General features: G+C 52.3%; 1 protein-coding gene across 2 annotated transcripts; it reads left to right on the top strand.

The window, feature by feature from the left end:
- On the top strand, positions 1-27,165 carry SYNM (synemin). Of its 2 annotated transcripts, XM_070358178.1 has the most exons (5): positions 3-919; positions 8,805-8,929; positions 18,657-18,724; positions 20,930-23,310; positions 24,232-27,165. In XM_070358178.1, exons 1-5 carry the CDS (start codon positions 110-112, stop codon positions 24,568-24,570), a joined length of 3,723 nt encoding a protein of 1,240 aa, XP_070214279.1. In that variant the 5' UTR covers positions 3-109; the 3' UTR covers positions 24,571-27,165. The 2 variants fall into 2 exon arrangements, with proteins under 2 accessions (XP_070214278.1, XP_070214279.1); XM_070358177.1 differs by having other exon boundaries at positions 1-919; positions 20,930-27,165.

The following is a 27,165-nucleotide window of genomic DNA, read 5'->3' as shown; positions in this document are numbered from 1 at the left end:
CAGTCTGCGGGCCTCCGGAGCGGCGACGGGGCCGGGGCGGCGCGGCGGAGGGGACAAGACCGGGTTCGGAGGGAAGCAGGCGGCCGGAGGAGCCCCGCACCCCAGCAAGATGCTGTCCTGGCGGCTTCACACGGGTCCTGAGAAGGCCGAGCTGCAGGAGCTCAACGCCCGGCTGTATGACTACGTGTGCCGGGTGCGGGAGCTGGAGCGCGAGAACCTGCTCCTGGAGGAGGAGCTGCGCAGCCGGCGCGGCCAAGAGGGGTTGTGGGCCGAGGCGGAGGCCCGGTGCACGGAGGAGGCGCGCGGCCTGCGGCGGCAGCTGGACGAACTGAGCTGGGCCACGGCTCTGGCGCAGGGCGAGCGGGACGCCCTGCGGCGCGAGCTGCGGGAGCTGCAGCTGCTGGGCGAGGAGACGCGCGCCGCCCGCGGCCGCCTGGACGCCGAGCTCGACTCGCAGCGCCGCGAGCTGCAGGAGGAGCTGGCCGCGCGCGCCGCCCTCGAGGCGCTGCTGGGCCGCCTGCAGGCAGAACGCCGCGGCCTGGACGCGGCCCGCGAGCGCGATGTGCGGGAGCTTCGCGCGCGCGCCGCCGGCCTGACCCTGCGCTACCGCGGCCGCGTCGCCGGCCCTGCCGCGCCCCCGCCGCGCCTGCGGGAGCTGCACGAAGACTGCGCGCTGCTGGTGACCGAGGCCTGGCGGGAGACCGTGCAGCGGTACGAAGACGAGGTGCGCGAGCTGGAGGAGGCGCTGCGGCGCGGCAGGGAGAGCCGGCGCGAGGCCGAGGAGGAGACGCGGCTGTGCGCGCAGGAGGCGGAGGCGCTGAGGCGCGAGGTGCTCGAGCTGGAGCAGCTGCGGGCGCTGCTGGAGGAGGAGCTGCTGCGGGTGCGCCAGGCGTCCGAGCTGCAGGCCGAGGAGCGGCAGGTCGGTGAGCTGGAAAGCCCCCGCCCCGGCCCCGGGCGCCCGGCGGGTGGGGGGTCCCCGGACAGCGCCTCATTCAGGCCGGGAGCGGCGTCCCCGCCGGGCGGGCCCGGCCCAGGGGGTGCCCCTGGGGACCCCGGAGCCGAAGGGACCGCCCGACTCCGCGGCGCGGCCTCAAGATCACCCGCTGGATGTAGAGTGCGGTGCCATGGCTCTTCGTGCCCAGGGGCGGGGTCCTGCTCCGCTTGTCAGTTTCTGTAGCCCTCGGCTGGCCTGGGTGCATCCTGGCTAATGACTCCCTAGGCTCCAGGTTCTCTTTGCTATTTCCTGTACTTCAAGGACTGCTACTGCTGCTAAGTCACTTCAGTCGTGTCCGACTCTGTGCGATCCTATAGACGGCAGCCCACCAGGCTCCCCCGTCCCTGGGATTCTCTAGGCAAGAACACTGGAGTGGGTTGCCATTTCCTTCTCCAATGCAGGAAAGTGAAAAGTGAAAGTGAAGTCGCTCAGTCGTGTCCGACTCTTAACGACCCCATGGACTGCAGCCTACCAGGCTCCTCCGCCCATGGGATTTTCCAGGCAAGAGTACTGGAGTGGGGTGCCATTGCCCTCTCCGACTAAATTCACTTTAAAGTCGACCAGGAAGCCCCTCGAAGTGACTTCCAGAGGTAACAGTTCCTTCCTCCTCAGACAGGCCCCAGCGTTGCGAGGTTTCTCGGCAATGCCAAGCCCTTATCGTGAGTCCTTCAAAGTGGCAGCACCGTTGCCCACTAGGACGCCTCTGGTGAAAACATAAATTGTCTTCCAAATTGGGTTTTTATTTTGCCAGAATGGTTTCCCTGTGGGAAGCAGCTGGTCGGGGCTCCCTGGGCCGCCACCGCCTTGTTTGTTTTGGGGAGGGGCAGCAATCTTAATGCAGAGAAGAACTTGATCGGAGATGTTTTCCTCACAGTACACGCTGATGCCAGATCTCTGGGTAGAAACTGGGTTAAGGCAGGTCTCTGGCAGGATGTTATTACAAGTGCAGGTACTATAAACAGTTTCTCATCCACAGAAGCGAAGCTCAGGCTTCTCACACTGACAGGTGACACCTGTGGCTGGATTATAACCTGTACACCCAGCCCAGTCCTGCGGTTAGCCCCGGTTCTCCCCAGACTGCGTTAGAATTGAAAATATTCCCCAATCCTACTATGCTATGCTAAGTCACTTCAGTCGTGTCCGACTCTGTGACCCCATAGGCGGCAGCCCACCAGGCTCCCCGTCCCTGGGATTCTCCAGGCAGGAACACTGGAGTGGGTTGCCCTTTCCTTCTCCAATGCATGAAAGTGAAAAGTGAAAGTGAAGTCGCTCAGTCGTGTCCGACTCTTAGCGACCCCATGGACTGCAGCCTACCAGGCTCCTCCGTCCATGGGATTTTCCAGGCAAGAGTACTGGAGTGGGGTGCCATTGCCTTCTCCCAATCCTACTAACTGTCATTAGTTCTTAGGATGACAGTTTAAGACCACATCCACACAATTTGTGTGTCATCCACACAAATTCAGAAGTATCTGAAAGGAAACTGTTTATAGCTTCAAGTTAACAATTTGTGTTGGAGTGATTTTGTACTTTTTAAAACGGAAGTAAAGGAAGCAGTTGTGGCATAGGGGCCTGTGGTGACGTCATAGGTACAATTAATCAGCAGGTATCTGTTGATTGCCCCTGGTCCTTAGCACTGCCCTGGGGCTTCCCTTGTCAAAGAGCTGGAGTCTGGATGGCAAATCATGAAGTGAAACAGTACCCAGTTGTTTGGAACTTAGTCTTTTGAATTGTGGGTTTTTAGGCCTTTGCCTCATGATTTGCAAAAGCCTCCTGCCAGGGTTGTAGCTAGGGTGAGGAGGCACTAGCAAAATGTGTGCTGGTTTCCAGAACTTACTCTGCACTACAGCGCTTCCCTTTCCAGTGACGGTGGCCAGGGACACCAGTTCCAGAGGGCCCTATGTTCTGTGTTGAGTGAAAGCTAGAAAGTATCTTTAACACAGGCTTTCACAGAGCTTTTAACCAAAGGGAAGTGTCTGCCAGGCTCCCTGCCTACTGAACCCCTTTGTAGGGAACCCCTGCTACACGTCAAGGGTCCCTGCTGTGCAAGCAGCTTTGGAAAAGCCTTCTTTGAGGCGTGTTCGGTGGGCTCAGTCCTCACCATTCATTAGCAGTCATAGCCCACTGGGCTCATTTTGGACCTGGAAGCTCTGGTTTCAGTGTTCCTTTTAGCAGCAGAACCCTTTTGCTCCCTGTTAACTCTTTAAGTTTGCCCCCAGATATGAAACAGAAGCAGAGTTCCTCTGATTCCAGTAGAGGTGGGCACTTGACATGCAGTTCAGATTACCTTCTTTGACACTGGGACTCCAGGGCCCTTCCCTGGGGTCACACCTGCCCCAGAACCAGGACCCCACCCTCCTGTCCGGTAGTACCTCTCTTACTGGAATTTGCTTCATTCCACTAAAAGTAAATAAAGAGGAAGGAAAATGTTGATAAGGACTTGCAGGCTTTATCGTACCGTGTATTTCCTTATCCATACCCTGAATCTTTCATCAGTTAGCTTAAAGCAACCATATTTCAAGTTGCATTCCAAAAGACTCTCAACACCAAGCATTAGTGTTTTATTTTTAAGGAATGTAGAAATGCTAGAAATTTTGTTTAAGAGTGAGTATTGATGATTTAACCCCAAGCTCCTGATGTTTTCAAATTCTAAAGAAGCTACCCTGGGGAGACTGAAAATATAAGACCTGATTTAACTAATTTACTGTAATAAAAGTTTCATTACTAAGAATTAGCTGAATGATGCTAAAGCTGAAACTCCAGTACTTTGGCTACCTCATGCAAAGAGTTGACTAATAGGAAAAGTCTCTGATGCTGGGAGGGATTGGGGGCAGGAGGAGAAGGGGACGCCAGAGGATGAGATGGCTGGATGGCATCACCAACTCGATGGACGTGGGTTTGGGTGAACTCTGGAAGTTGGTGATGGACAGGGAGGCCTGGCGTGCTGCAATTCATGGGGTCGCAAAGAGTCGGACACGACTGAGCGACTGAACTGAACTGAAGCCGGGTACCACAGGTACGAAGCCCATCACATGGGTATTCACTCTCAGTCCTCATGCCAGTCTTAGGAAGTGGGTACCAGTATTTGCCCCACCTTGCAGATGATGAAACTGAGGCCCATAGATCACCCAGTTAGTAAACCCAGTTAGTTTATTCCCTCTCTTCTGTCTGTTCTGTTAAAATGGACTTTAAATCAGTGTTCATTTTGCTTTCAGACAGTGATGATCCCTGTTCTTCCTAAGGACTAGCACAGAGGTGCCCGTTAATCTAAAATTCCAAAATGCTTTCAGACCCTTCCAGCTGGCTGCTGTCAGAATAGTTTTAGAGTTAAGTCATTCATTTATTTTCTTCTGTTTCCCGTATGGTTTAATGGAAACCCCTATTTGGAGGTAGGAACCCTCACACAGTATCCAGGCTCTGGGCTGCGTCTGCAGCTTGAGGGGGAAAGCTGCTCACCAGGCCTCTCTGGGAAAAGTGGGCCTTCCCAGATGGCCTACATGCCTTAGGCCTGTCTGGTAGGCCCCTTGCCTCAGATTTGCCAGAGAAGTTTGATGAACGGACATCCAAGTCCCCAGCATTTTTGTATGGTTCAGATTTCTTGAAGTTTCCCAGGTGGTGTGGTGGTAAAGAATCTGCCTGCCAATGCAGGAAATGTAAGATATGTGGGTTTGATCCCTGGGTTGAGAACATCCCCTAGAGAAGGAAATGGCAACCCACTCCAGTATTCTTGCCTGGAAAATTCCATGGACAGGGGAGCCTGGCGGGCTACAGTTCATGGGGCCACAAAGAGTTGGTTACAACTGAGCGACTGAGCACAGATGACTTGAACCCTGCCTTCCAGTCTGCAGGAAGGGACTTCAGGCAAAAACTGGAAGACGTTTGTGATTTACACCAGCCTTACCCACAAACACAGAGATTTTGGCTTGTGAAAGTGTGCTTTTAGCCTCGAGGCTGGCCCTGGACAGCTTACACAACCACTGAGGTGTGAATGACAGAACTTTCTTTTGATTGTAATGGAGTCAGTTTAGCTGCCCCGCTTGGGTCTCATTTCTGGCTCTGCCATGTTTGAGACTCCGTTTCCCCATCTGTGAGCTAGGGTGATGAAACTAGCCCACATTGAGCACGTAGTGTGCCAAGCTGGCCTCTAAAGGCCCGGGGGTACAGCAGGGAACATAACAGACCCAACGGACAAGTCCTTGACCTCACAGGTCTGGAGGTGGAAGCAGTGCCGTGTTCAGGGGCGGGTGTGACCAGGGCACGTGGGGGAGGAGAAGGGGGCCACCGCAGGCCCTGAGCTTCTGCTCTGAGCGTGTGGGAAGCCGCTGGAGGGCTCTGTGCAGAGAGGAGTGGTGACCTGTGTCTTCAGGGAGTCTCCTTGGCTGCTGTGTTGCACATGACTTCTTAGCAAAGAAGTTTGTGCGTGCTAAGTCGCATCGGTTGTGTCCAACTCTTTGTGATCCCGTGGACTGTAGCAGAGAAATTTAATTATTGTTAAAATGCTTAGAAAAAAAATATCAGACACATTCAGTGCTCTAACTGCAAATCTGCTAAGCAGGTCAAGATCTCCGAGCCATGCCAAAGAGGTAACACAAAAATTCTCTCCCTCCCAGAACAGTTCTGCATCCCGCAAAATAAGAGGAGGAAAATCAGACTGTAAGTTAAGTGCAGTTCCAACCACACAGGTGGGAGCAGGGTGATCTCTTTCAGAGACCTTGCCATCAAGACAGGAGGTGCTGGACGACTGGGCCATGGGCAGCAGCGAAGGGCAGAGGTCAGGCTTCACCCTGAAGTTGAAGCCCAAGGCTTTGCAGATGGATTGGATATGGTGGGAGAGAGGGAGAAATCAGGTCCTCTCCAGGGCTTGGGGCCAGAGGAGCTGGAGGAACGGGGTTGGTGCAGGAAGGCGGGCTTGGGTGGGAGAGCAGAGTTGGGTTTGAAATGCCTCCGAGATAGCCACCTGCTCTTATAACATAAAATGATGAGCCTGGAGTTCAGAATGGCCTGGGTCAGAGCTGCAAATACTTAGCATCCAGTCAATGCATTGTTATTAACACTTAGTTTTTGCATCTAAATGAGGTTATCATAGTATTAAATTGCCTCGAGCTCCGGCATTCAAGGTGACTTTTGCACTCTCTTCCTCTTGTGTCTGGGTGATGTGCTTAGCTAGGAGCCGCTCACGTTGGGTGAAGAGAAAGGAAATTCTCTGGACGCTGAGCGCAGCATGCTTTCCCTTGTGTAGCTTGCATTTCGTCATCCGTTGTGAGGCACCCAGAAGTGCTCTAAAATAGCAACTGAAAAGGTGACCTTTTTCCCAGCTCTTGTGTCACTCGGCAAAACTGCTCTGCCTGGGTTAGAATTCGCTGCTGTGTGTCAGGCTCAAGTGCCTTGGCCTGGCCCAGGGTCTGAAAACTTCTGGAGAACTGGAGGCCAAGTCTGACGCTTTATTCAACCAGCAGGATGGGTTACAATTCCTGTGGAGACTGCTGGGAGCCAGTAATTCTTATGTTCCTGCTTCCAAAAGTCAATGAGTTTTCCTTTGACAGTTTAGAAAGACTTGACTCACATGGGGATGTGGTTGGAACTGCTCTTATTGTAACTTGAACACAGTTTGATTTTTCTTCTATTTTGTGGGGTACAGACCTGTTCTGGGCCCCTGGGAGGGAGAAAAATCTTCACGCTACCTCCTTGGCATGGCTGGGAGATCTTAACTTGCTAGGAGGTTTGTGGTTAGAGAACTGAATATGTCTGGTTCTTTTCCTAAGCATTTTAGCAATATGAACTTCTCTGCAAAGACATCGGAGAAGGCAATGGCACCCCACTCCAGTACTTTGCCTGGAAAATCCCATGGGCGGAGGAGCCTGGTAGGCTGCAGTCCATGGGGTCGCTAGAGTCAGACACGACTGAGCGACTTCACTTTCATTTTTCACTTTCATGTATTGGAGAAGGAAATGGCAACCCACTCCAGTGTTCTTGCCTGGAGAATCCCAGGGACGGGGAGCCTGGTGGGCTGCCGTCTATGGGGTCGCACAGAGTCGGACACGACTGAAGCGACTTAGCAGCAGCAGCAGCAGCAGCAGCAGCAGCAAAGACATTACTATGTGTCATCAAATTCTAATATTTAGGTAGAATTTTCTCTAGTAGGAAGGATTCATATGTTTACAAAACATTTCATACTGTAACCTTGTACCTGAGTTTATACTTCCTGTAAAATGGGGGAACATGGGGTTTTAACACTGAGACTTAACTACAGAATATGTGAATGTCATGCGTGACCAAATTCTGGTAGCTGTCACTGAAGACTGGCCAATGGTCTGCTTTGATGAACCTCTTTATAATGCCCGTTTTGGAGGGTGTTTACACTTATCCACCCTCAGATACTACCTAGCACTTCTTAAATTTACTGCTTTGCTTTAAAATTACTTCTTCGCTTTCAAAGCGAAGTAGCTTCAGTTTTTGTTTTTAAAATACTTTATGTAGACAAAAAGAACATAAGAGCAATTATTAGTTTAGATGTATAGAACTGCTGTGAGAAGCAGAATTATTTACATGCTGATCATGCTTCTTTTTAGGTGGTAAATCCAGTCTGAGACCTTAGTTGCATTCACTCCTTAGTTTCGTAGACACTATTGATTTTGGACGGTCAGCCTGTTGCCAGGTGCCTTTGATGGAGGGATTATGTGATAAATGAAAATAGATTTCCTTCTCCCAATAGTCTTACAGTTTTTAAATTCCACAAAGACAATTGTCTAAGAATGTAAGCTTTTTAGTTAATTGTATACAGAAATAATTGCAAACCAGAAGTTAAAGTATGTGGACTTACTCAAAGTTCTAAGTATTTGTTCAGCTAATTATTCCCCAGCATAACTATAAAATGCTATGTAAAACTGTTAATGCAGAGTAGTGCAGAATTGGGAAATGGTATAAATGAAACCATTGTGTTTATTAAAATATATTGTCGATTTAAACTGATACATTTTGAGGAAGGTAATATTCTCTTGGTCATTTCATTTTAAATCCGGTTCACCAGTTGTGTGTTGTATGACTCGTATGTAAAGGACATTTTTCTAGAGACGGGGGTGGGGATGGGGGGAGGCAGGGGAGTGGGGCGTGCAGGAGGCAGCAGGCAGCGCCCTGCGGTGTCTCCCAGCCGGCGGGACATGGACAGATGCAGTTAACCCTGCGGGAGCGGAACTGCTGTGGGAACAATGTGAACACGTGCCCGGGAGCTCTTATTAACCATATGAGAACTGTGCTATGAGAACAGTCATAAAGGTTTATATCCAGGTCTGACTTTTGACATTTATGCCCTGAATGTTTTCTTGTCTCATTAATGTAACTTTTCTCCCAGATGATTTTAAAGTAGCTTGTCTAGGTGAAGCAAAGAAGTCTGTATCAGCTTATATAACTGGGGAAATTGTGAGTGTGGGGGAAATTCTGTTTCAGATCTGAGTGACTTCTGTTTTAAATATAGTAAAATCCTTGCTTTCTAGTCTTGGCTTATTTTGAATAGCATCTTACTTCGCCAGTGTCAGTGTGTTTACTTACTTATGCTGACTGATGTCTAAGGTGTAGAAATGCTTTACAAGTTTTCATTATTATTAGGAAGTGTGAACAGAAAATTCTGTGTGCTAATCACATATTCCTTAAGTGATTAAAAAAAAACAAAAATTTTCCAGGTGGGAGAAATACAGTATTTAAAAATTATCCTTGCAATGACTGTGTTTTTAATAAATCTGGAAATTTTTCATCTCTTTCTGTGTTGGACGCCACAGAGCTCCAGCCCCCTGATCCCCAAAACTTCTGTTCTCTTTAGAGAGAGATCGCCTACCTGGAGGATGAGAAGGCAGCCCTCACCTTGGCCATGGCCGACCGGCTGCGGGACTACCAGGATCTCGTGCAGGTGAAGACTGGCCTCAGCCTGGAGGTGGCAACCTACAGGTAAGGGTGCTGCACTGAGCACTTTACAGCCCCTGCAGGCTCCGTGCAGAGGCGATGGCTTTGTCACAGCGGGGAGCAGCCCCCAGGGTTGCCAAGCCAGGTGTCCAGGGCCAGAGTGGGGAGGGGGGCAGGGTCCCACTCAGATCACAGAGCGGGCACCCCCTGGTGCTGGGAGTAGCTGACTTTTGCCCCCTTGCCTGCCCTTTGCGTGTCTAGGGAACCAGTGAAGAGCTGTACACACGCCAGCTCCCTGGATCCTAGGGGTTAGGTACCATGTTAGTTACAGACCCAGAAAGGAGAGGACCAGGACTCGGACCCAGAAAGTCTGAGTCGATCTGCCAGTTGTCGTGCTGTTGTTTCAAACCCCGGGGCTCTGACTCTGTCTCCAGGGGTTCATCCTTCAAGAAACTCGTCTCTGCCTAAAGATCAGCAGGGAGCTCCAGGTGCCTGGCTTTGTTTATGAAGATGTTGACTTGAATTCAATCGACCCAGATGAACCAGTCACGGAGCCCTCAGAGGGGCGGAGGCCATGGCCCTGTGTCCCTGGCGTGACCTGTGGGTCGCAGAGTGGTGCTTGCCCTGAGCGCCCACCTCCTGCCCCCAGGGGTGAGCCATCTCTGGCCGAGGCGGCACCTCCCACCGCTTGCAGCTTTCCTAAGCAATGAGAACTGGACCGGAGGGCCCAGCTCGCAGATGCTTACAGCAGAAGGGCTTTTAGGGACCCAGGCTCCCCACTTGTGAGATGACTGGTTACTGAGCCCTTACTGCCTGCCCGACGCAGTGCTAAGTCCTTTGAGGCTGCTCACTGCCTGTGTCACCCTTCAGGTGGTGGACACCATGCACCCCTTTTGCACGTGAGGGAAGGGTCTAGAAGCAGGCATCCAGGCTGGTGCGGGGCCTGTGCCGTACCCACCAAGCCGTGTAAAGTGGACTCGATGCCCCCTCACTCCTGGTTGCTGTGAGCATGAATCAATAGTGGGTGTGGGTGAGCTTTGGAGCCTTGGCTGTGGCTGATCCCAGGAGGCCTGGTCGTCAGTGCCATCATCGTCAGCAGATGGGCAAGTTAGACCTGGAGCAGGGAGGAGGGGACTGAAGCCCACCCCCAACCCCTTCCTAGGCTGGGGCACGCAGCAGCGATGGAGCCCAGCCCAGATCAGCATGCCCTGGGGGCTGTCGGTGGGGTCTCCTGATCTTACCCTCACTCTGAACATCAGAGCGACCTGGTTGCTTTGATGTGCATCTAAAAGCAGCTTTCTTTCCTACAAGTGTAAGCTGGGCATCCACATTGGAGCCTGGGGCCAGCCTCACTGATTCTTCACTCTCTGGAAGACCTGCCTCAACCAGCCTTTGGCCAGGGCTCATGTTACCATCAGTGAAGAGGGAGCAGGCTGTCGGGCAGGCCCTGGGCTGGACCCACAGGGGCCACTAAGAGGCCAGGCCTGCCCAGGGGCATGGACCCTCCACCTGGATTGAGGGATGGTTCCGGGGCCAAGCTGGTGGGGGGTCAGGACACCGGGGAAGGCAGAGGCAACACTTGCCGGTCTGTGCTTGCCAAGGTCCATCTCCCCACGTTCTCCCCGGAAACCTCATGGGATGAGCGACGGCAAAATCAGATCGGCAGGCTGTTCAAACACATGCTGAATGAGATAAGCTAAACTTTACTAAGAAGGAAAACATCAAAATTGTTGGGCTTTGTTTGGGGGAAGGAAGCATTAATTAGGATTTTTGTCACTTGCCAGTGACAGAAGCCCTTCTCAGACTGGCTCAAGTCAAAGGAGGCTCTTGTTCCTCACAGAACTGATAAAGCTGTCCGCTCGGCATGGCGGGTTCGGTGCCCGGGTGGCGCTGCTGGCGGTCTGGCCCTGTGTCTCTGGCCCCTGCCTTGCTCTGCCCCGCCATGGCAGGAGGGCCCCCAGCGGCTGCAGGCTCTCGTCCCTGTAGCCCCCAGACACGTGGGCAGAGGAGGGGCTCCTTTCCCAGCAGGACTCCCGGGGCCCCTCTGGCTCTGCTGGGCCCCGTGCCTGCCCTTAGCCCAGGGAACAGAGTGCTCGCAGGGGTCGGCTTCTCCGAGACCCACGGGCTGAGACGGGGCGGGAGGCCCAGCCTTCCAGGGCAGACGCCGGGCTGCCTAGAAAACCCACACCTGTGCCGTGTTAGGCGAGGCCTGGTTTTGAGGGAGTCTTTTCTCTACAGAGTGTATTGGATCTTCCTGTTTCCTTCCTGTAAAAGTCTTCTGGGTTGGAGTCCAGAGACTCTGACTTTACACCTCATCTTTCCGGGGTTTTGCGTCCTATCCCCACTTCCCTGTTGTGGGAAGTCAGCGCGTACAGGCGGGCCTCTTGCCTGAGAGGTCAGGGCCTCCCCTTCCTGGGGGGTGTTCACAACCCTCCCAGCTCAGCTTTCCTCAAGGCTTAGTGTGTTTTTAGCTTTTCTCTTGGTGGTGGTTGAACTTTTTTCACTCATATCCGCAGGGACAGAGTTCACTCCTGTCTGTGGCTGGGCATCTGTTTTTCTCACCCATTAGGGACTAACGTGGCCAACTCCTAGGAGTGTAGGAGGCATCCGTCCTTCCCAGGAAGCGGGTGACTTAAGTCACTGTGCCTTTCTGAAGGCCAGGTGAGCTTGGTGGGGATGGGGAGCCCGGCCCTGTGGTTAGAACTGCCGCCAGCCCCCAGGGCTCAGCACTGAGACCGGAGCCGCCTGCAGACCTGGAGGGCATGCAGGCAGCTGAATCTGATCCGCTTCTTTGTAGCAGCCCAGAGCCTGGCATTTCCCATCACTGCTAAGTGTCCTGAAGATAAATCCTTGTGTCTCATGTGATTCTCTCAGTGCTTTGTGCTCCTGCCCAAATTCTGAGCTCAGGTCTGAAAACTCCTCTTCACAAGCGCCCATTTGGTCTTTATGAACCTTGACTCACCGTCCCTGGGAGGTTGACCTTCCCTCCACTGCCTCCCGGAGGGCGGCAGGGACCATGGTGCAGGGGCCCGCGCTGCCCGGCTGCTCACCGCCCCAGGGGGCTGAGGTGGGCGACTGCTGCAGCCAGCCAGCGTTGCTCCCCCTCACGGCTGGACTGTTCCCCGCCGCGGCTGCCCCCTGGCGCTGCTCGTCAGCTGTCACCCCTCCACGCGCTTCCCACGGGAGGGGCGGGCTGGTCTCCGGGAAGCTGGAAGTGCAGCCCAGCGCAGCTGACTCTGCGCTGTGTGGAGGCCAGCTCTCAAGTGCTGTGAACCCTTCCAAACCCAGGTGTCCGACCCTTTCCAGTAACCTTCACCGTGAAGAAGAAACGATAATAACAGAATGGTGTAATGCATAATTAATATATATAAACTTATAGTTTATAGCCTTCCTGGTGGTTCAGTGGTAAAAGAATCTGCCTGAAACCTGACCTGGGTTTGATCCCTGGGTTGGGAAGACCCTCTGGAGGAGGAAATGGCAACTCACTCCAGGATTCTTGCCTGGAGAGTCCCAGGGACAGAGGAGCCTCGCGGGCTACAGTCCAATAGTCCATGGGGTCGCAAAGAGTCGGACATGATTGAGGGGCTAACACACAAATATGTAATTTAATAAAATATTAAAATTAAAACAAAGTAAACCTCAGAGTCCAAGGCTGGAGGATTTCACCAAAGCCAAGTTGGTCGGTCAGTGTCCAGGGAGAGCCTGGCTTGGTAGGTGGACCAAGAACAAGCCCTTTGCCCCATGTGGCTGGTGATGGTGGGCAGGAGCCCCAGGCCAGGCTGAGGCTGCTGGGAGAAGGGGGTGCGGAGGAGGCAGGTGGGCACGGCTGCGCTCGCTCTCGTCTGCCTGGTGCCGGTCTGCCTGGAGATGCTTGTCTACCATCACTCGAGGTTTTCCTGAAGGGGGAATGTTTGTTTACGAGGGGCTGAGTGACAGTGGGGAGATGCTCAGAAACAGGCAAGGGCTTGGTTCTCGGCTGCATCTGCATGAGGGCGTCACCCAGAGAAGCTGATGAAGCGGCGGCTCCTGGGCCCAGTCCTCAATGTTCCCATTACCTGGCGCCGGGTGGGCCCGAGCGTGGTCGTGCTTCAGCTGCAGGGGTGGTTGCCAGGTGCACCCAGGGCAGAGAAGCGCTGTTCCGGGGCCCTGCTCACACAGGCCTGCAGCCCCACAGAGTTGATGTCACTCGGCACCTCAGGCTTCTGGGACGTCCTGCGCCCGCCCTGATCAAAGTTCCATCACAGGATCCCAGGTGACCTGTGCCCACATCGCTGTCTGCAGAGCCCCTGGGGGCATCCAGAAAGCTCTGAGCCTGTCACCCAGCAGGCTGGAGGACAGGACAAAGAACGGGCAGACCTAGCGAGGGGCTCGTGGAGCATGCAGAGCGGGCTTCCTGGAAGAGGCAGTTCTGAGTCTTGCAGGGAGGGCAGCCAGGAAGAGACCATGAGGAAAGGGCCTTTCGGGCTGAGGGGGCAGCCAAAGCAAGGACCTGAGGACTAAGCTAACGTGTCTGTAGCAAGGCCAAGCATTTGGGCAGCTTGGTTTTAGGGGCTGTCCATGGAGGAGCACATGTGATGGGTGGGTAAGAACCTTGCCCGTGAAGCTGTGTTCTGTGAGCTGGGGCTGTGCACTCAGGCTGCTCTGGAGACAGTCCACATGCAGGGTATGATGCCTGCTCAGTGGGGTCAGAAGGGTGCGGCTGGGTGCTGAGGATAAGGCCACATGGACAGAGGTAGCCTCCTACCTACACCGCGGGACATAAGACGCGTCCCCAGGTTCGGGGCTTCTGGAGTCAGAAGGGAGTTGTGAGAATCAGGGAGGTTTCTCGAGGGAGGTGACGTTGATCTGGGTCTTGGAGGATGGCAGAGGTTTGAACATCGTACGCAGAAGAGGGGGAGGTGAGGGGGTGTCACGGGAAGAGGGAGGCGTGTGCTTCAGTGAAAAGTCAAAGAAGATGTTAAAATAATAGAACGCACGTTCCAAGAAAATACTCCACACGGGTTCCCGCTGGTGATAGGATCTGGTACCGATGGTTCAGAGAGGAAATGGTGAGCTTCAGGCCAAGGTAGCCTGAGAGCTTTTCAAGGTTTGTGGGATTTGAGTTGGGCCTTGAAGGATAGGGAAGGGGGGATAGGAATACGACGGTATTCAGAACCCACCATGTCCTGAGCCCCTTGCTGCTGACATAAAGATCAGGCCTATAAGCTACAGATTGAGAATTTGTAGAAACACAGTTGAAAAATAGAGAATCCCCCCTCCCCACCCCCTGCACCAAAAGAGGACAGAACCCCATCATTAGGAGTAGGCTGTTAGAAAACATGTTGTGTTTTGTGTGGGGGGTGGTGAACATAGTCAAAATTGAAACAAAAAATGCAGAACTACCCAGAGTAAGCTGAGTCCAGAAAGGACAAAACTGAGGGTAAGCAGGGGCCCCTCTTGGATTTCTGATCTGGGGTACAGATGATGAAATCTCCATTAGAATTTACAAAGAGGCTTTGTTTTTTATGTTTTGGGAGTGGAGAGTATAACAGTTCTAAGTTTCCCCTGGAAAAATGGAGAGCAGGGCCAAAGGATTTCTCAAACACAAAAGCTAGTCTTGCCTGGCGGATACTGAAGTATAGTGCAAAGATTTCCTGTCTGGGGAGTTCATGGCAAAGTCCTTTAGGGTCTTGTGTTGATGTGTCTGTGTTGGGGGAGGATGTACATACAGAACCCCCTTTATCTGATCGCAGTGGGCAGACGCGGTGGGTTTTAACTGAGAATATCCAATACAGATAGCGCCTAATGTTGGTAATTTTATCATTTTAATGATGTTTCTGGTTGCTCCATTATTTTTAAGAGCACCTATACCTTTTTATGTATTTGTTCAAAGGAAAACATTTCTTGAAAACTCTCAAGTTCTTGGAGAAATACATTTTGTTATTTTAAAAGTTGAATCCCGCTTTGGGAAAACTTATAAAAATGTGTAATGCTGAGACTTATCTGCCTATTAGGTGAAAAATCTGAAGTTAATAAAATCTTGTAGTTTTAAGGATAGACAATTAGGATCAAGGATCAACAGATGCAGCTGGTCGTTAGCCCCACATCACTGTGTAAATGAATTACCCCTCAGTTAACCATGACTTTAGGTAATCCAGAATCTCTTCCCTTCTTGAATTATTTTCATTAATGAAAAATCAGTTTTCTGAGACCAGTAGAAAATGATGTGGGTAATGACCATGGCTGACCTTTACTGAGCATGTATTCTGTGACAGCCATTGTTGCGAGAACTTTCTAGTCACTTTATTAATTAACACCATAAACCTGTTCCCTGTTAATTAGCACCACAGACAACGCTCCCTGTTTCAGAAATGCAGAAACTGAGCCACAGAGGGTTGAGCAGCTTGCCGGAGTCACAGGACTAGGAAGTGGCAGGGTTTGAATCCAGGCAACCTGATTCTGGAAGTTTCTCTGCTCACCACGCCCTGTGCTTTCTCTTCTCTGCTTTATTCCTAATCTTGTTTTTTGCGTCCGCTTTTTTTTTTTCCCTGTCTCTGGATTTGACAGACTTTCCACGTGTGCGTTCATCCCGATCGCAGAGGCAATGACCAGAGGCGCCTGGCACCACTGCCTGCCTGTAGTCTTTGACCCGCCTGTGCCAGGGGCAGACCTTTCCAACTCCGATGGCGATGCCCGTCCTACAGAAGGACTTCCGCCCCCCTCTCCTCCCTTACCCTCCGGTCCCCAGTTCCCATCTAGAGTGGCAGGCGGTCCCCTAGGCTCTTTGGAGCTGGGGGCGCAGGGAAGCCTTCTCCCAGCCGCTCCCCTCCCCCCAGCCCCACCACGTGTGTTTTGTCAGGAAGCGCCTGGGGAACCATCTCTCCACCAGGACCAGGCAGGCTCCCCCCAAGGCTGCTTCTGGAAACAGCTTCTGCCTCCCGGACTCTTCTCCCTGCCTGGTGGGCGCACAGGGCGGCCAACAGCGTGCGTGCCCTGGGCTGTCTGCAGGTTCGGCCGCCCAGCGGGGGCCCAGGGTCAGCCCCCGCGGGGGTCTGTCAGTGCCGGGCCCCGCATCAGTGCTGCTTCCACCCGCGGGCCTGGCTCAGCGGCCTCAAGGAGGCCGCCGACCTGGTTTTCCCGCACACGTTTGCTTGTTTTCCTGCCCCTCGAGGCTGCCAACCTGAGGGCCTTATGAAACGCTCAGTAATAGCCCATGATTCAGGCGGTTGGCATCTCTCAGCAGCACGGTGGCTCTGAGCAGCTTTATTCCTCCGCTCCCAAAATAACCGGAGAATGCTTGACCTATTTCTTAAAGCTGTACAAGTCTATTCCTTAAAAACTGTTCCTTTGAAAGCTTTTGAGGGGACCGACCCTTCGTGGCCTCGCCCCGAGGTTTTGGGTCTGCCTCTGCTGTAGTTCTGTGGGCAGCACTGGAGGCGGGGCGCCGCGTGTCTGGGGCTTCAGGAGGGGGCGCGTGTCTGGGGGGGAGGCGGGCGCCGGCGTGTCTGGGGGCTTCAGGGGGGCGTGTCACAGGGAGGCGGGCGGCGCCGCTGGTCTGGGGGCTTCACAGAGGCGTGGGTTCAGCACCAGCGGCCCCGCTTGTGAGGCCCGTGCTGGGCAGCCAGGGGGACAAGGTGACACCCGCCGGTCGGGCCAGCTGTCGGGAGGGGTGTTGCCATGGGCCTGAGTCCTCAGGGGGTTTCCTTTCCCGTTGGGGCCTTGTGACTGAAATCACAAATGATGTTGGCTGTGCTTTCATTAGCGTGGTCTGGAGGCTCTGTCTGCGGGGTTCGATCGACAGTGTGTGTGAGACTGTGCCATCTCTACCCCTGCAGGGAGGCCCAGGCGGCTTGCAGGGATGAGGGCCCAGGCCCCAGTCTCTGCCTGTCTGGTCACCGTCGGCCACGATACGCACCATCGGCCCAGTGTGGGATTGCCAGGTCTTGGTGAGACAGACAGCAGGGTCGAAGCCTGCTTAGAGTGCCCGTCTCAGGTCTGGCAAAGGCCTTGGGGGTGGGAGTGTTAGGGCCCTATCACCCCTCGAGGTCTGGTGCCCCTCCTAGGAACCGCGGTACCCAACTTAGGGTCCTGCACTCTAGAAGTCTGGTGACGAGTTGGATTTTCCCTGAAAGAGGAACAAAGCCATGGCCCTATGAAGGAGAAGGAAGGTGTTTTTCCTGCAGGGGCGTCTTTATCCTGAGCACCCTGCCCACCTGTCATCTGTTCTCTGCTGGCCAGGACACCCTGCAGGCCCTTTCTGCCTGCTGTGGGCAGCCAGTGAGAGCACCCTGTGGTACCCGAGGCTTCCTCCCGAGCAGGCGGAGGGAAGAGCTGAAATAGGACTTGGCTTCTCGGCACCCTCTGTGGCCCCTTGGCTATAGGACACTGCCTTTCCTGCTGGTGCCATCCTGGGTGCACCCCCCACAGGCTGACTTTCCCTTCAACGTGTGCCTTTTTATCCTGTAGGGACCTCGGCATTTTCTATTTGTGTTTGGGGAACCCAACACGCCTGGTCGGGAGGGTGTGGGATTAGCGAGCTGGTGTCCGGTTTCCTGGCTGTCCGGGTGTGGAGCGCGGGGCTCTGAGCGCGGCCCAGGGCGTCGGACGAACCCTCCTGTGCACAGCTGGACTGGAACTCCTCGCCCTCGTCTCTGCTTCTCCTTAGGCTGCGGAGTGGGGGCTCCTGCCCTCTTCCAGCCGCCCACGGGGCTCTCGCGTGTGTGGGAATCACCGCCTTTGAGTCCGTGGAAACAGGACTTGGCACTGCCCTGCCTGACCCGAGTCCCCGCTGGCGGCCCTCCCGTGTTTGCCTGCCCGGCTGTCAGTGGTCAGTCAGCATTTCCAAGTGGGCTCCACTTCTGCTTGCCCGTTGCCCTATGCAGTGTATTTCTTGGAACTGACGTTGGTGACCTCACACGTTGCCCTGGCAACTGAACAACTGTTGTGCCAGTAGCAGCCCGCATCCTAGGGTCTCGGGGCCCTGGGTCTGGCTGACCCACCGTGGAGCGCAGAGGCCCTGAGGCTTGCATCTGCTCTCTCTTCACAGCTTCGAGTCCTAGATGTGGATAACAATGAATACTCTATGATAGTTTTACACTTTTGGAGTTAGACATGGCCAAAGAAACCCCCGAGTCTAGTGCATTTTGCCATTTTTATCAGAGGAGGTAACTGGATGCCGCCTAGAAATGATCCCTGGGGGCTGTGGTGGAGGCGGCGGCTGAAGCTCTTTCTCCTTTTCTGCCTGCCCCTTCCATCTCTCCTCTATTGTTTTCATCTCTAAGATGTCCCCATGGAACGCAGTTTGAAAAGTGCACGTGCAGCCTGACTGCCTTATTTACAGACAAATGTCAGCCCTTCCTCTGCCCCTAGTTAACCCCTGACCTCTGACTCCAGGGAGACCCTGGTGGGGTAGTAGTGTTACTGGTAGTGTTACTGTTCTGGGGCTCTGTGGCCCCGGGTGGTCTGCCAGGCATGGGCCCCTCCCCACTTCCCAGGAAAGCCAGGTCCCCGGCCTCCCCTCCTGGGTCCACATCCCTCTGTCTCCTCCTCCTTCTCGCCCTGGGTTTGGAGGGCCTTTCTAGAAGTTCTTGGCTCTCCAGTCCTTCTGGAGGCCCGGCCCCTTTGTTCGTTTGGCTGATAGGTGCTTGAGCCAGGTCTGGCATGGTCTTGCACGCCCTGTGGCATCTGCAGACCGGTGACCTTGCGCCAGAGTGTCATCGACCCAATCCACAGCTTACAGAGGTACTTCTCATCTTCTATTTCCTAATGAGCTTTTTAAAAATAATTTTTACAGAGCCTTACTGGAAGGAGAGAGTAATCCGGAGATATTGATCGTTGAATGCATTGAAAACATGCCACAAGGTAAATATAAGGGAAGCTTATCATTTAACATTAAGATGGTGTCCATCTGCACAGGTTTATTCTATGGATAAAGAGTAAAGTATCATTTATCTGGAAGAGCTGGGGTTAGATAAGAGTTTTCAGATAACTGTCATTCGTACCTCTCAAGCACCAAATAGAATTTACTTTAGTTTCAATGGCTCGGGATAAAGAATCTGCCTGCAATGCAGGAGACACGGGAGGCGTGGGTTTGATCTCTGGGTTGGGAAGATCCCCTGGAGAAGGAAATGGCAACCCACTCCAGTATTCTTGCCTGGGAAATCTCATGGACAGAGGTTCCTCGTGGGCTATAGTCCAAATGGTCACAAAGTCAGACATGACTGAGTGATTAAACACGCATGCGTGTGTGCACATGCGCACACACACACACACACACACACACACACACAGTTTCAATAATATGCAAATGAGATTGTATAGGAAAGGGCTTCATTAACTCATTTTGATCTAGCTAGTGTTTTGAGGATTCTTCCTACCCAACTTGGTGAGGGAGGAGAGGGCTGATGGAGAGCCAGTGAGAAGGTGGAAATGGATTTGCTCATCACACCCTTTGGAGGGAATACCCTTTACAGAGCAAAGACGTACAGCCTTCACACAGGCCCAGGGAGGTATTCCTTTGTCCAGCAGGCTCAGCTCTGGAAGTCGCGAGCAGAGATAAAAGGATTATACCGTTTCTACCAGCCTGTGTCCCTGTGGGCAGCTCAGGGCAATGCGAGCAGCAATGTCAGCTAGTGCCCTGAGGTTGACCTCTGTCCAGGCCAAAAGCCGCAGCACAAAGCCCAAACTTCCTGTGGCTGCAGAACCGACTATTAGAGAGTTAGTGTTCATTAGAAAGACCCAGAGAAGCTGCAGGATAACTAAGAAAAAGAAAACTCCCGTGGACCTGTACAACCTTTAAGAGCTTGCTTTCTTAAGCGAGGGCAGAGTCCATTAGGTACAATGTGTTGGGTGTACACCCTACTCTGTAGTTCAGCTCCGTGAGTATTGTCATGTTCAGAATCATGGTGCGTGGGGCATACATGTATGTATTGGTTACCACTGTCAGGAGAGTGATTATAACAGCCAATCTGTATAGGTGGTAGATTAAAAAAAAAAACACCCTCCATCTTTATTTTTCAAAAGCAACATCCCAGGTTAGATACTTCACAGGATGACAGGTCACCGGGTTCAGAATAATTTTGGTTCCAGTCATCTGTGATTGGATGGAATTTGGTCTTTGATAATGTCCAGCAAGTTTGCTTTTGAATTTGAGAGGAAGCTGGTTGGCTTCAGTGGGGAGACCCAGAGGATGAGAAGGCTCTATCCAGATCAGCAGATGGGTGTGGGTAGGCATGAGGGGGTACCCTCAGGGTAGATGGTCCTGCTGGCCAGGCTACATTCCTACCACCAGTGACCACCCCTAGAGCAGTTACCCTGGGGTGTGTGGCCATCCCCAAGGGTAGCATCTCTGTGGATGGGCCAGAGCAAAGCAGGAAGCCCCACAGACAGCCTCCCAGTCCTACAACCATGACATTAAGACAGATTGTAGTAGTGATGACTGGCTGGCTTCCTCCTTTGGCACCTTTTCAAATGAGATGTTTGAAAAAAGGAAAAAAGTATAAAAGTCGAAGAAATCAGGAAGTTTTAAAAAAGTTAAAGTCTTCAGTATTTGTTGACCCAACATAGAAATCAGTGAAAGAAAAAAAAGAGCATAGTAAAAGGTGGTGGGGTAATACCATTCAATGTTTAGTAGTTATATACTCTTATCTTTGGTAATTATGAAGCTCTTCTCTGCTCATCAGTAAAATAAAGTTACCTTAACAAAGTGGAAATGAAGGATTCCAAACTGTGAGATTTCTGCCACATAAATACACCCCTAACCTCACTGGCACAAGGTGCCATGCTTTATGATCACGTTTGATATATTTAAGATGGATGAGTATTTTAAGATCAGTAATTGGAGAAAAGTGTTGTGTGGAAGCATTTGTAGAGCTGTATTTTATTGTCCTGGGATTCTTTAAACTACCGGAAAAAGTAATTTGGGAACCCAACATATCTCATTTATAATGAGCCTTCTGTGGTAATGGTATATATTATGACGGGATAAGATCTGATCTGTGGTGATGCTTTTAAGATGAAAAAAGGTAATGATGACTATCAATTTAATGTACTGTTCAATTTCTACAGAATTCAGAGAGAAGTCCTATCAATATACCACCTCAGTATTACAGAAAGAAAATGAGAGAAATCTGTTTTCAAGGCAAAAAGCACCTCCTGCGAGCTTCCGGCAGAGCCTGGCGCCGCGTTCTCAGACACCCGTCGGGAGCGATGCCAGAAGAGACGTGCTGGGCTCCGGATACTCTTCCTTCACCACTGCCTGGCAGGAGAACGCTTACCAGAAAACTGCCAGTGGTCAGACCAACTTCAGAACGTTCTCTCCAACCCCCGGTCTTTTAAGAAATACTGAAGCTCAACTGAAAACATTCCCTGAGAGGCCAAGAACCGAAGGAACAAAGGCTCCACCCGCTAGTTCAGCCAAAGAGTCCGCCGCTGCTGCAGAGCCCTACCAAGAACGCCGGGCCGAGGAGGCGGCAGCCGCTTCCGAGGGCACGTGGTCAAATGAGAGGACCGTCATTTGGGGGAAGAAAACGGAAGCTAAAGCCACAAAGGAGCAGGAGAGAAACAGACCAGGAACCATTCAAACAAAGCGAGAAGAGAAAATGTTCGATTCCAAAGAGAAGGCTTCAGAGGAGAGAAACTTAAGGTGGGAAGAACTGACAAAGTTAGATAAAGAAGCAAGAAAGAGAGAAAGCGAGCAGATGAGGGAAAAGGCCAGAGAGAAGGAGTCGCTGAAGGAGGAAAGTGTGAAGGGGAGAGAGATACCGATCAGGCTAGAGGCGTCCCAGGACAGCACAGCAAAGGTGGCCCCCCAGGGTCTCCAGACACCCCTAAAGGAGGATGCTGGTGACGGGACAGGGAGAGGGGTGGAAACCAGAGAGGCTGGGTTTACGCTGGGCGCCAGCGACACCACAGCCTCTCTGAAAGGCGGTTCCATGACTGAAACCATAGCTGAGAACATCGTTTCCAGTATCCTGAAGCAGTTTACCCACTCTCCTGAGGCAGAAGCATCCGCTGAGTCTTTTCCAGACACAAAAGTCACTTATGTGGACAGGAAAGAAGTTCCCGGTGACAGAAAAGCAAAGACTGAGATAGTCGTGGAGTCAAAACTGACTGAAGAGATTGACATTTCGGACGAAGCCGGCTTGGACTACCTGTTAAGCAAGGATGCTAAAGAGGTGGAGCTGAAAGGAAAATCGGCGGAGCGTTTGATCGGAGACGTGATCCGTCTCGGTCTGAAGGGGAAAGAAGGGCGAGCAAAAGTCGTCAACGTGGAGATCATCGAAGAGCCCATGAGCTATGTCAGCAGCGAGAAGGAAGATGAGTTTTCTACCCCGTTCGAAGTGGAGGAGATCGATGACGTGTCTCCGAGCTCCAGGGGGCTTGTTGAGGAGAGAGAGGAGGCAGTTTACGGGGAATCAGATGTCACGTGCTCAGGGGACGCAGGTCAGGAGGCCAGGCGGCCCCAGGAGAGCGTAACTCATGTGGAAGAAGTGACGGAGGCAGGTGACTTGGAGGGAGAGCAGAGTTACTTTGTGTCGACTCCGGACGAACACCCTGGGGCCCCCGAGCGAGAAGAAGGCTCCGTGTATGGGCAGATCCACATTGAAGAGGAATCCACCATCAGGTACTCCTGGCAGGATGAGATCGTGCCGGGGTCTCGGAGAAGAGTGCGGAGGGATGACGTTCCGGGAGAGAAGGTCGTGAAGCCGGTGGATGTTCCAGAAGTGTCTCTGGAGGGGGACACGGCATCTGCTCCCTGGAAAGAACAAACTAGAAGTGGCGAGTTTCATGCCAAGCCCATAGTCATTGAGAAGGAAATCAAAATACCCCATGAGTTCCACACATCCATTAAGGAAGGCTCCAAGGAGCCCAGGCACCAGCTGGTGGAGGTGATCGAGCAGCTGGAGGAGAACCTTCCGGAGCGCATGAAGGAAGAGTTGTCTGCCCTCACCAGAGAGGGCCAGGGCGGGCCTGCGGGTGTTTCGTTTGACGTGAAGAAAGTCCAGAGCGCGGGCAGCAGGGCCGTGACCCTAGTGGCCGAAGTCAACCTCTCACAGACGGTGGACGCCGACCAGTTAGACCTGGAGGAGCTGAGCAAGGACGAAGCGGGGGAGATCGAGAAGGCCGTGGAGTCGGTGGTGCGAGACAGCCTGGCGTGGCGGCGCAGCCCAGGCCCAGGCAGCCCGGAGGCGGAGGCCGGTCGCGGCTTCAGGCGCTGGGCCACCCAGGAGCTATACAGCTCCTCTGCGGGGGAGGCCGACGCAGGCCTGGCTTCGCCCCCGGGCCCTGTGTCGGCCACCGTGGAAGTCACCAGCCCCACGGGCTTTGTCCATGCTCACGTGCTGGAGGACGTCAGCCAGTCTGGGGGGCGCGTCCAGATAGCATCCCCTGGAATGTGGAGGACTGAGCAGGTCTCGGCCGAAGGCCGTGCCGCCCAGGCAGTGGAGGTAAGTGCAGAGGGCCAGGCGAGTTGGGCAGAGGGCTCGGCGGGAACCAGCCGGTCTGCCAGGCTCATTACGTTGGGTGCCCGTCAGAGCCCAGTGTCCACAGAAGTCATATTCCCAGGGCCTGATGCCGCCTGTCCCGAGGCTGGGGGCACAGAAGAACCTGGCCCTGCAGAGCTACCCACAGAGCCTCCCAGATTTGGGAGGCACAGCCCATTTGGCTCCCAACAGTTTTATGCTCAGAGGGAAGTTATTTTTCAGGCCCCCGTTTCTGGGGTGGGGAAGGCGGGTGACTCTTCTCAAGCAGAAGAGTCAGCGGGCACCCAGACTTCCGTAAAGCACCTTCAGTTAGGCACCCGGGAGGGGCTCACTGAGCAGACCCAGCTCGCAGCCCCCCTCTCAGGCGCAGTGGAGTTGGGCGTCAGGGAAGCTTCTGTGCTCATGGAAGCGTGGTCAGGGGACGGCACGTCCGTCAGGCATGTTACCATCGGGCCTCAGAGGCATCAAGCCACCGAGCCGATCGTTCCCCCGCCCTTAGAATTTAGCGACTCAGAAAGCAGCACCCACAGAGAGGGCTCGGCAGACGAGACCCTGGCCACCAGCAGTTACACTGTGGGTCGGAACATCCTTGTGACTGAAAAGAGCACCTTCCAAAGGGCCGTTTCGGAGTCTCCCCAGGAAGCTAGTGCAGGAGACATGTCAGGGAATGAAGTAACATCAGGTGTGAGCAGATCCTTTAGGCATATTCAGCTGGGTCCCGCGGAAGCCAAGACCTCTGAACACATTGTCTTCCACGGACCCATTTCCAAAACCTTTGCACTTGCTGGTTCGGTAGACTCCCCTGAAGTAAGCGAGGTTGCAGACAGTGGCAGAACACTAAGGCACGTTGCCCTGGGGCCCAAAGAAACTTCGTTTACCTTTCAGATGGACGTGAGTAACGTAGAGGCGACCTCCCGCTGGACACAAGAGGCCAGAGTCCTCTTCCCTGCAGGGACGGAAGCAGAAGCTCCTAGTGTGTCTGAGCCTGGTGCTTGGAGAGATGCCAGCAGTAGGAATGACCTGGCAGCCGGCGTGAGCTTTCAGGGCTCTGCTGGGGACAGACACCAGGCCCCCGGGGAAAGGGGCAAGGAGCAGGCTGAATTTGATAAGACGGTGCAGCTGCAGAGGATGGTAGACCAGAGGTCAGTGATTTCGGACGAGAAGAAGGTTGCCCTCCTCTATCTAGACAGTCAGGAGGAGGAAAATGAGGGACACTGGTTTTGATAAACATATTTGATTTTAAACGCCATCTTGTTTGGTAACATACCAACACACAAAGGCCTTTACTTTAAGGGAGGGAGGTGAACTCTTTATTAAACCCCCCCCCTTTTTTTACTTCGAGTACTCCAGGCAGTGTCTTTTTACTTAATAATCTGTAAAGATTTCAAACTAATTCATGCCTTAAAAGGCATTGGAATTTTATTGAGTTGGGACTTTGACAAGAAATACTTTTATCTTTTTAGTCTTAAAAGTTCCTTTTTCTGGAGTTTTCTTTCCACTCCTAGAGATGATTTCTCCCATTTTTGCACCTGGTCACAGAAGTGCCTGGCATCTGTTTGAAAGTATAATTGCCTAGGTAAGACACCTAAATGGCAATGGGATTAAAGTAATATATTTAAGAGTAAATTTTATTCACATGTGCTAACATGAAATAGTAAACTAACATTATAAGGGAAAAATGAATTCATTTGTCTATTTACAAAGTCTTTTCAAAAAAGAAACCATAGGAAATAGGCAGATTAAAAAAAGTGAAATGATTTCATCTTAGGAAAAAGTTACTCACCTTAGAGTTAAATTCATTTTAAGACTTGAATGAATTGCCTTCTATGTGCACAACTTTTAAAAATATAGTATTTTATCTATGGAGAAGACAGCTCCAGCCTCCTGCAGTGTATCAGATTAGCACACTTGCTACATTTGCACAAGCTCCTGGAACCCTGCACTGGGTCCAGGTGGGGGCAGGGGGTTGGGGAAGGATTACTGGGAATGGCTTATAATACCAGCTTTTCCTGGTACTAGGTCATTAAGTAGTGCAGTCTAAATACTCTTTTTGGTTTTAACAAGTTCTGGAGTAGCCAGCTCCTACCAGAGTGTACTTGAGCTTTTCTGCACCTTAGCCCTTAGGATCTAAACATTTAATTTTACTGGTGGGAGGTAGACCCTAAAGACAATAGGAAGCTGAAGCACATACTTGCAGGGTGGTCATGCACAGTACAGTTGGAAGCCCAGGTGGGTTGTGCCTCCCAAAGAAGCCCCTCCCAACCCACCGATGATGGGGGTGGAGGCCTTTCTGAGCACAAAGGGTTGGAGATGGAAGATGGCAACCAACCTCAGGGAGGTTTTTGCACTTTAGACAGAAGTCATGACCGTTGGGGTGTATTTTTCCAGGGAAACAAATGATACATTAAACAGAATAAGATGTTTTGGGGAAGGAACTGGGTGCTTCTGTTGCCACCCAGCCCGGAGGCACCCAGGAGGGGCCCTGGAGCAAGCAAAGGCCCTACTCACCTCCCAGGCCACAGAGTATATAGCCCTGCAGATATACACCACTGAGTTGAAGATACTAGAATGGGTGTGCTCTGTCTGGTGTGTTTTGCACAAAGGTATTGTTTTTAAAGCTTGCTTCTTTAAAGCTGTAGCGTCACATAAAAATAGTATCTCTAGCAGCACAGTATTAAAATTTTAATCCAAACTAGTTTCTTTCACTTAATGTCTAAACTGTACCTCCCCCTAACACAGTAGCACAGACCTAACTGCCTGTAGCGCACTGAGGAATGATGATCCCAGCTTTGTCATCCTCAGGTGGGACGTGGTTACTGGGGCAGTTATGGAAGCTGAGGGTCTTCCCTCTGGGTTTCAGAGGATGGCCCTCAACCTCCACAGAACACATCTCAGCTGCCAGGAATGGCTACAGCAGGTAGTTTAGAGAGTGTGTTTTCCTAATCGGGAAGTGGAGGAGCATCACAGTACAGCTTTCAGGATGATCTATTTTTAAAACACCGTGAAGCAGGGCATAGAAGGAAAGTTTATTTGAATTGCAAGTGTAAACTTCTGTTGTCTGCCAGATGAACTGGTGATTGTCAGAAACTGTCAGGGGAGGTGACGGCTTTTCCAACAAAGACTCCTCATTTCTAATATAAAGAGTTGATTTTATGTTGATTGTAATTGGTAATGGTATTTGTGTAGGTTATTTATTGGTGAGAACTGGTCAAGGTGACAGCCTGTTGTCTGATGGCAAGACAGACTGGTAATGGGGGGTGTCTGTTGTGTGTGTCTTAAATGTGGGCTGAGCTCAGTGTCACTCTCCCAGCTTGTGACCCTGGGAATGAGTGCTGAGGTGAATAGATTATTAATGTCCTGACCCACCTCCATTGGAAAATAAGTGTCTTGGGTCTTAATTTGTATCTCCATGTTGGAGTGCACATCTTCAAGAAGTATCCTGCCAAGAGTGTTTGCCAGCATGGAGTCATGAGCTGTGGTTGGTTCCTAAGTCTCTGGAACAGCCCAGAGCAGGGCGTGCCCTTGACCCTGTGACAGGTCACCCCATGGTTCCATGTCCTTTAAAACCAGAGACAATAGTAGCTTTATGGTGAGAGAGGGTGAGGACACAGCCAGTCCTTTCACGTTTATTATTGTGTAGACAGAGCAGTGATAATGGGATGTTTCTCACCTCCCCACTGGTTGTTTGGATATTGTTTGTTTAAAATGTATATTTAGAATGGAATCATCTAAAAAGCTGATCTTGCTAACCTGTTCCTGTTCCCTTTGAAGGGATATATCATAAGAATGTGTAAAAATAAAAATCTAAGAAAAAACCCC

Source organism: Bos mutus, chromosome 21, assembly GCF_027580195.1.
Source record: "Bos mutus isolate GX-2022 chromosome 21, NWIPB_WYAK_1.1, whole genome shotgun sequence".
Taxonomy (NCBI): Eukaryota; Metazoa; Chordata; class Mammalia; order Artiodactyla; family Bovidae; genus Bos; species Bos mutus.
Note: the sequence above shows the minus strand (reverse complement) of the source record. Positions and strands in the feature narration are given on the sequence as shown.

Coding starts and splice junctions, on each gene's coding strand:
- SYNM (XM_070358177.1), top strand. CDS start 110: ATGCTGTCCTGGCGGCTTCACACGGGTCCTGAGAAGGCCGAGCTGCAG. Junction 8,930..18,656: donor CTGGAGGTGGCAACCTACAG/GTAAGGGTGCTG, acceptor TAATTTTTACAG/AGCCTTACTGGAAGGAGAGA. Junction 18,725..20,929: donor CATTGAAAACATGCCACAAG/GTAAATATAAGG, acceptor CAATTTCTACAG/AATTCAGAGAGAAGTCCTAT.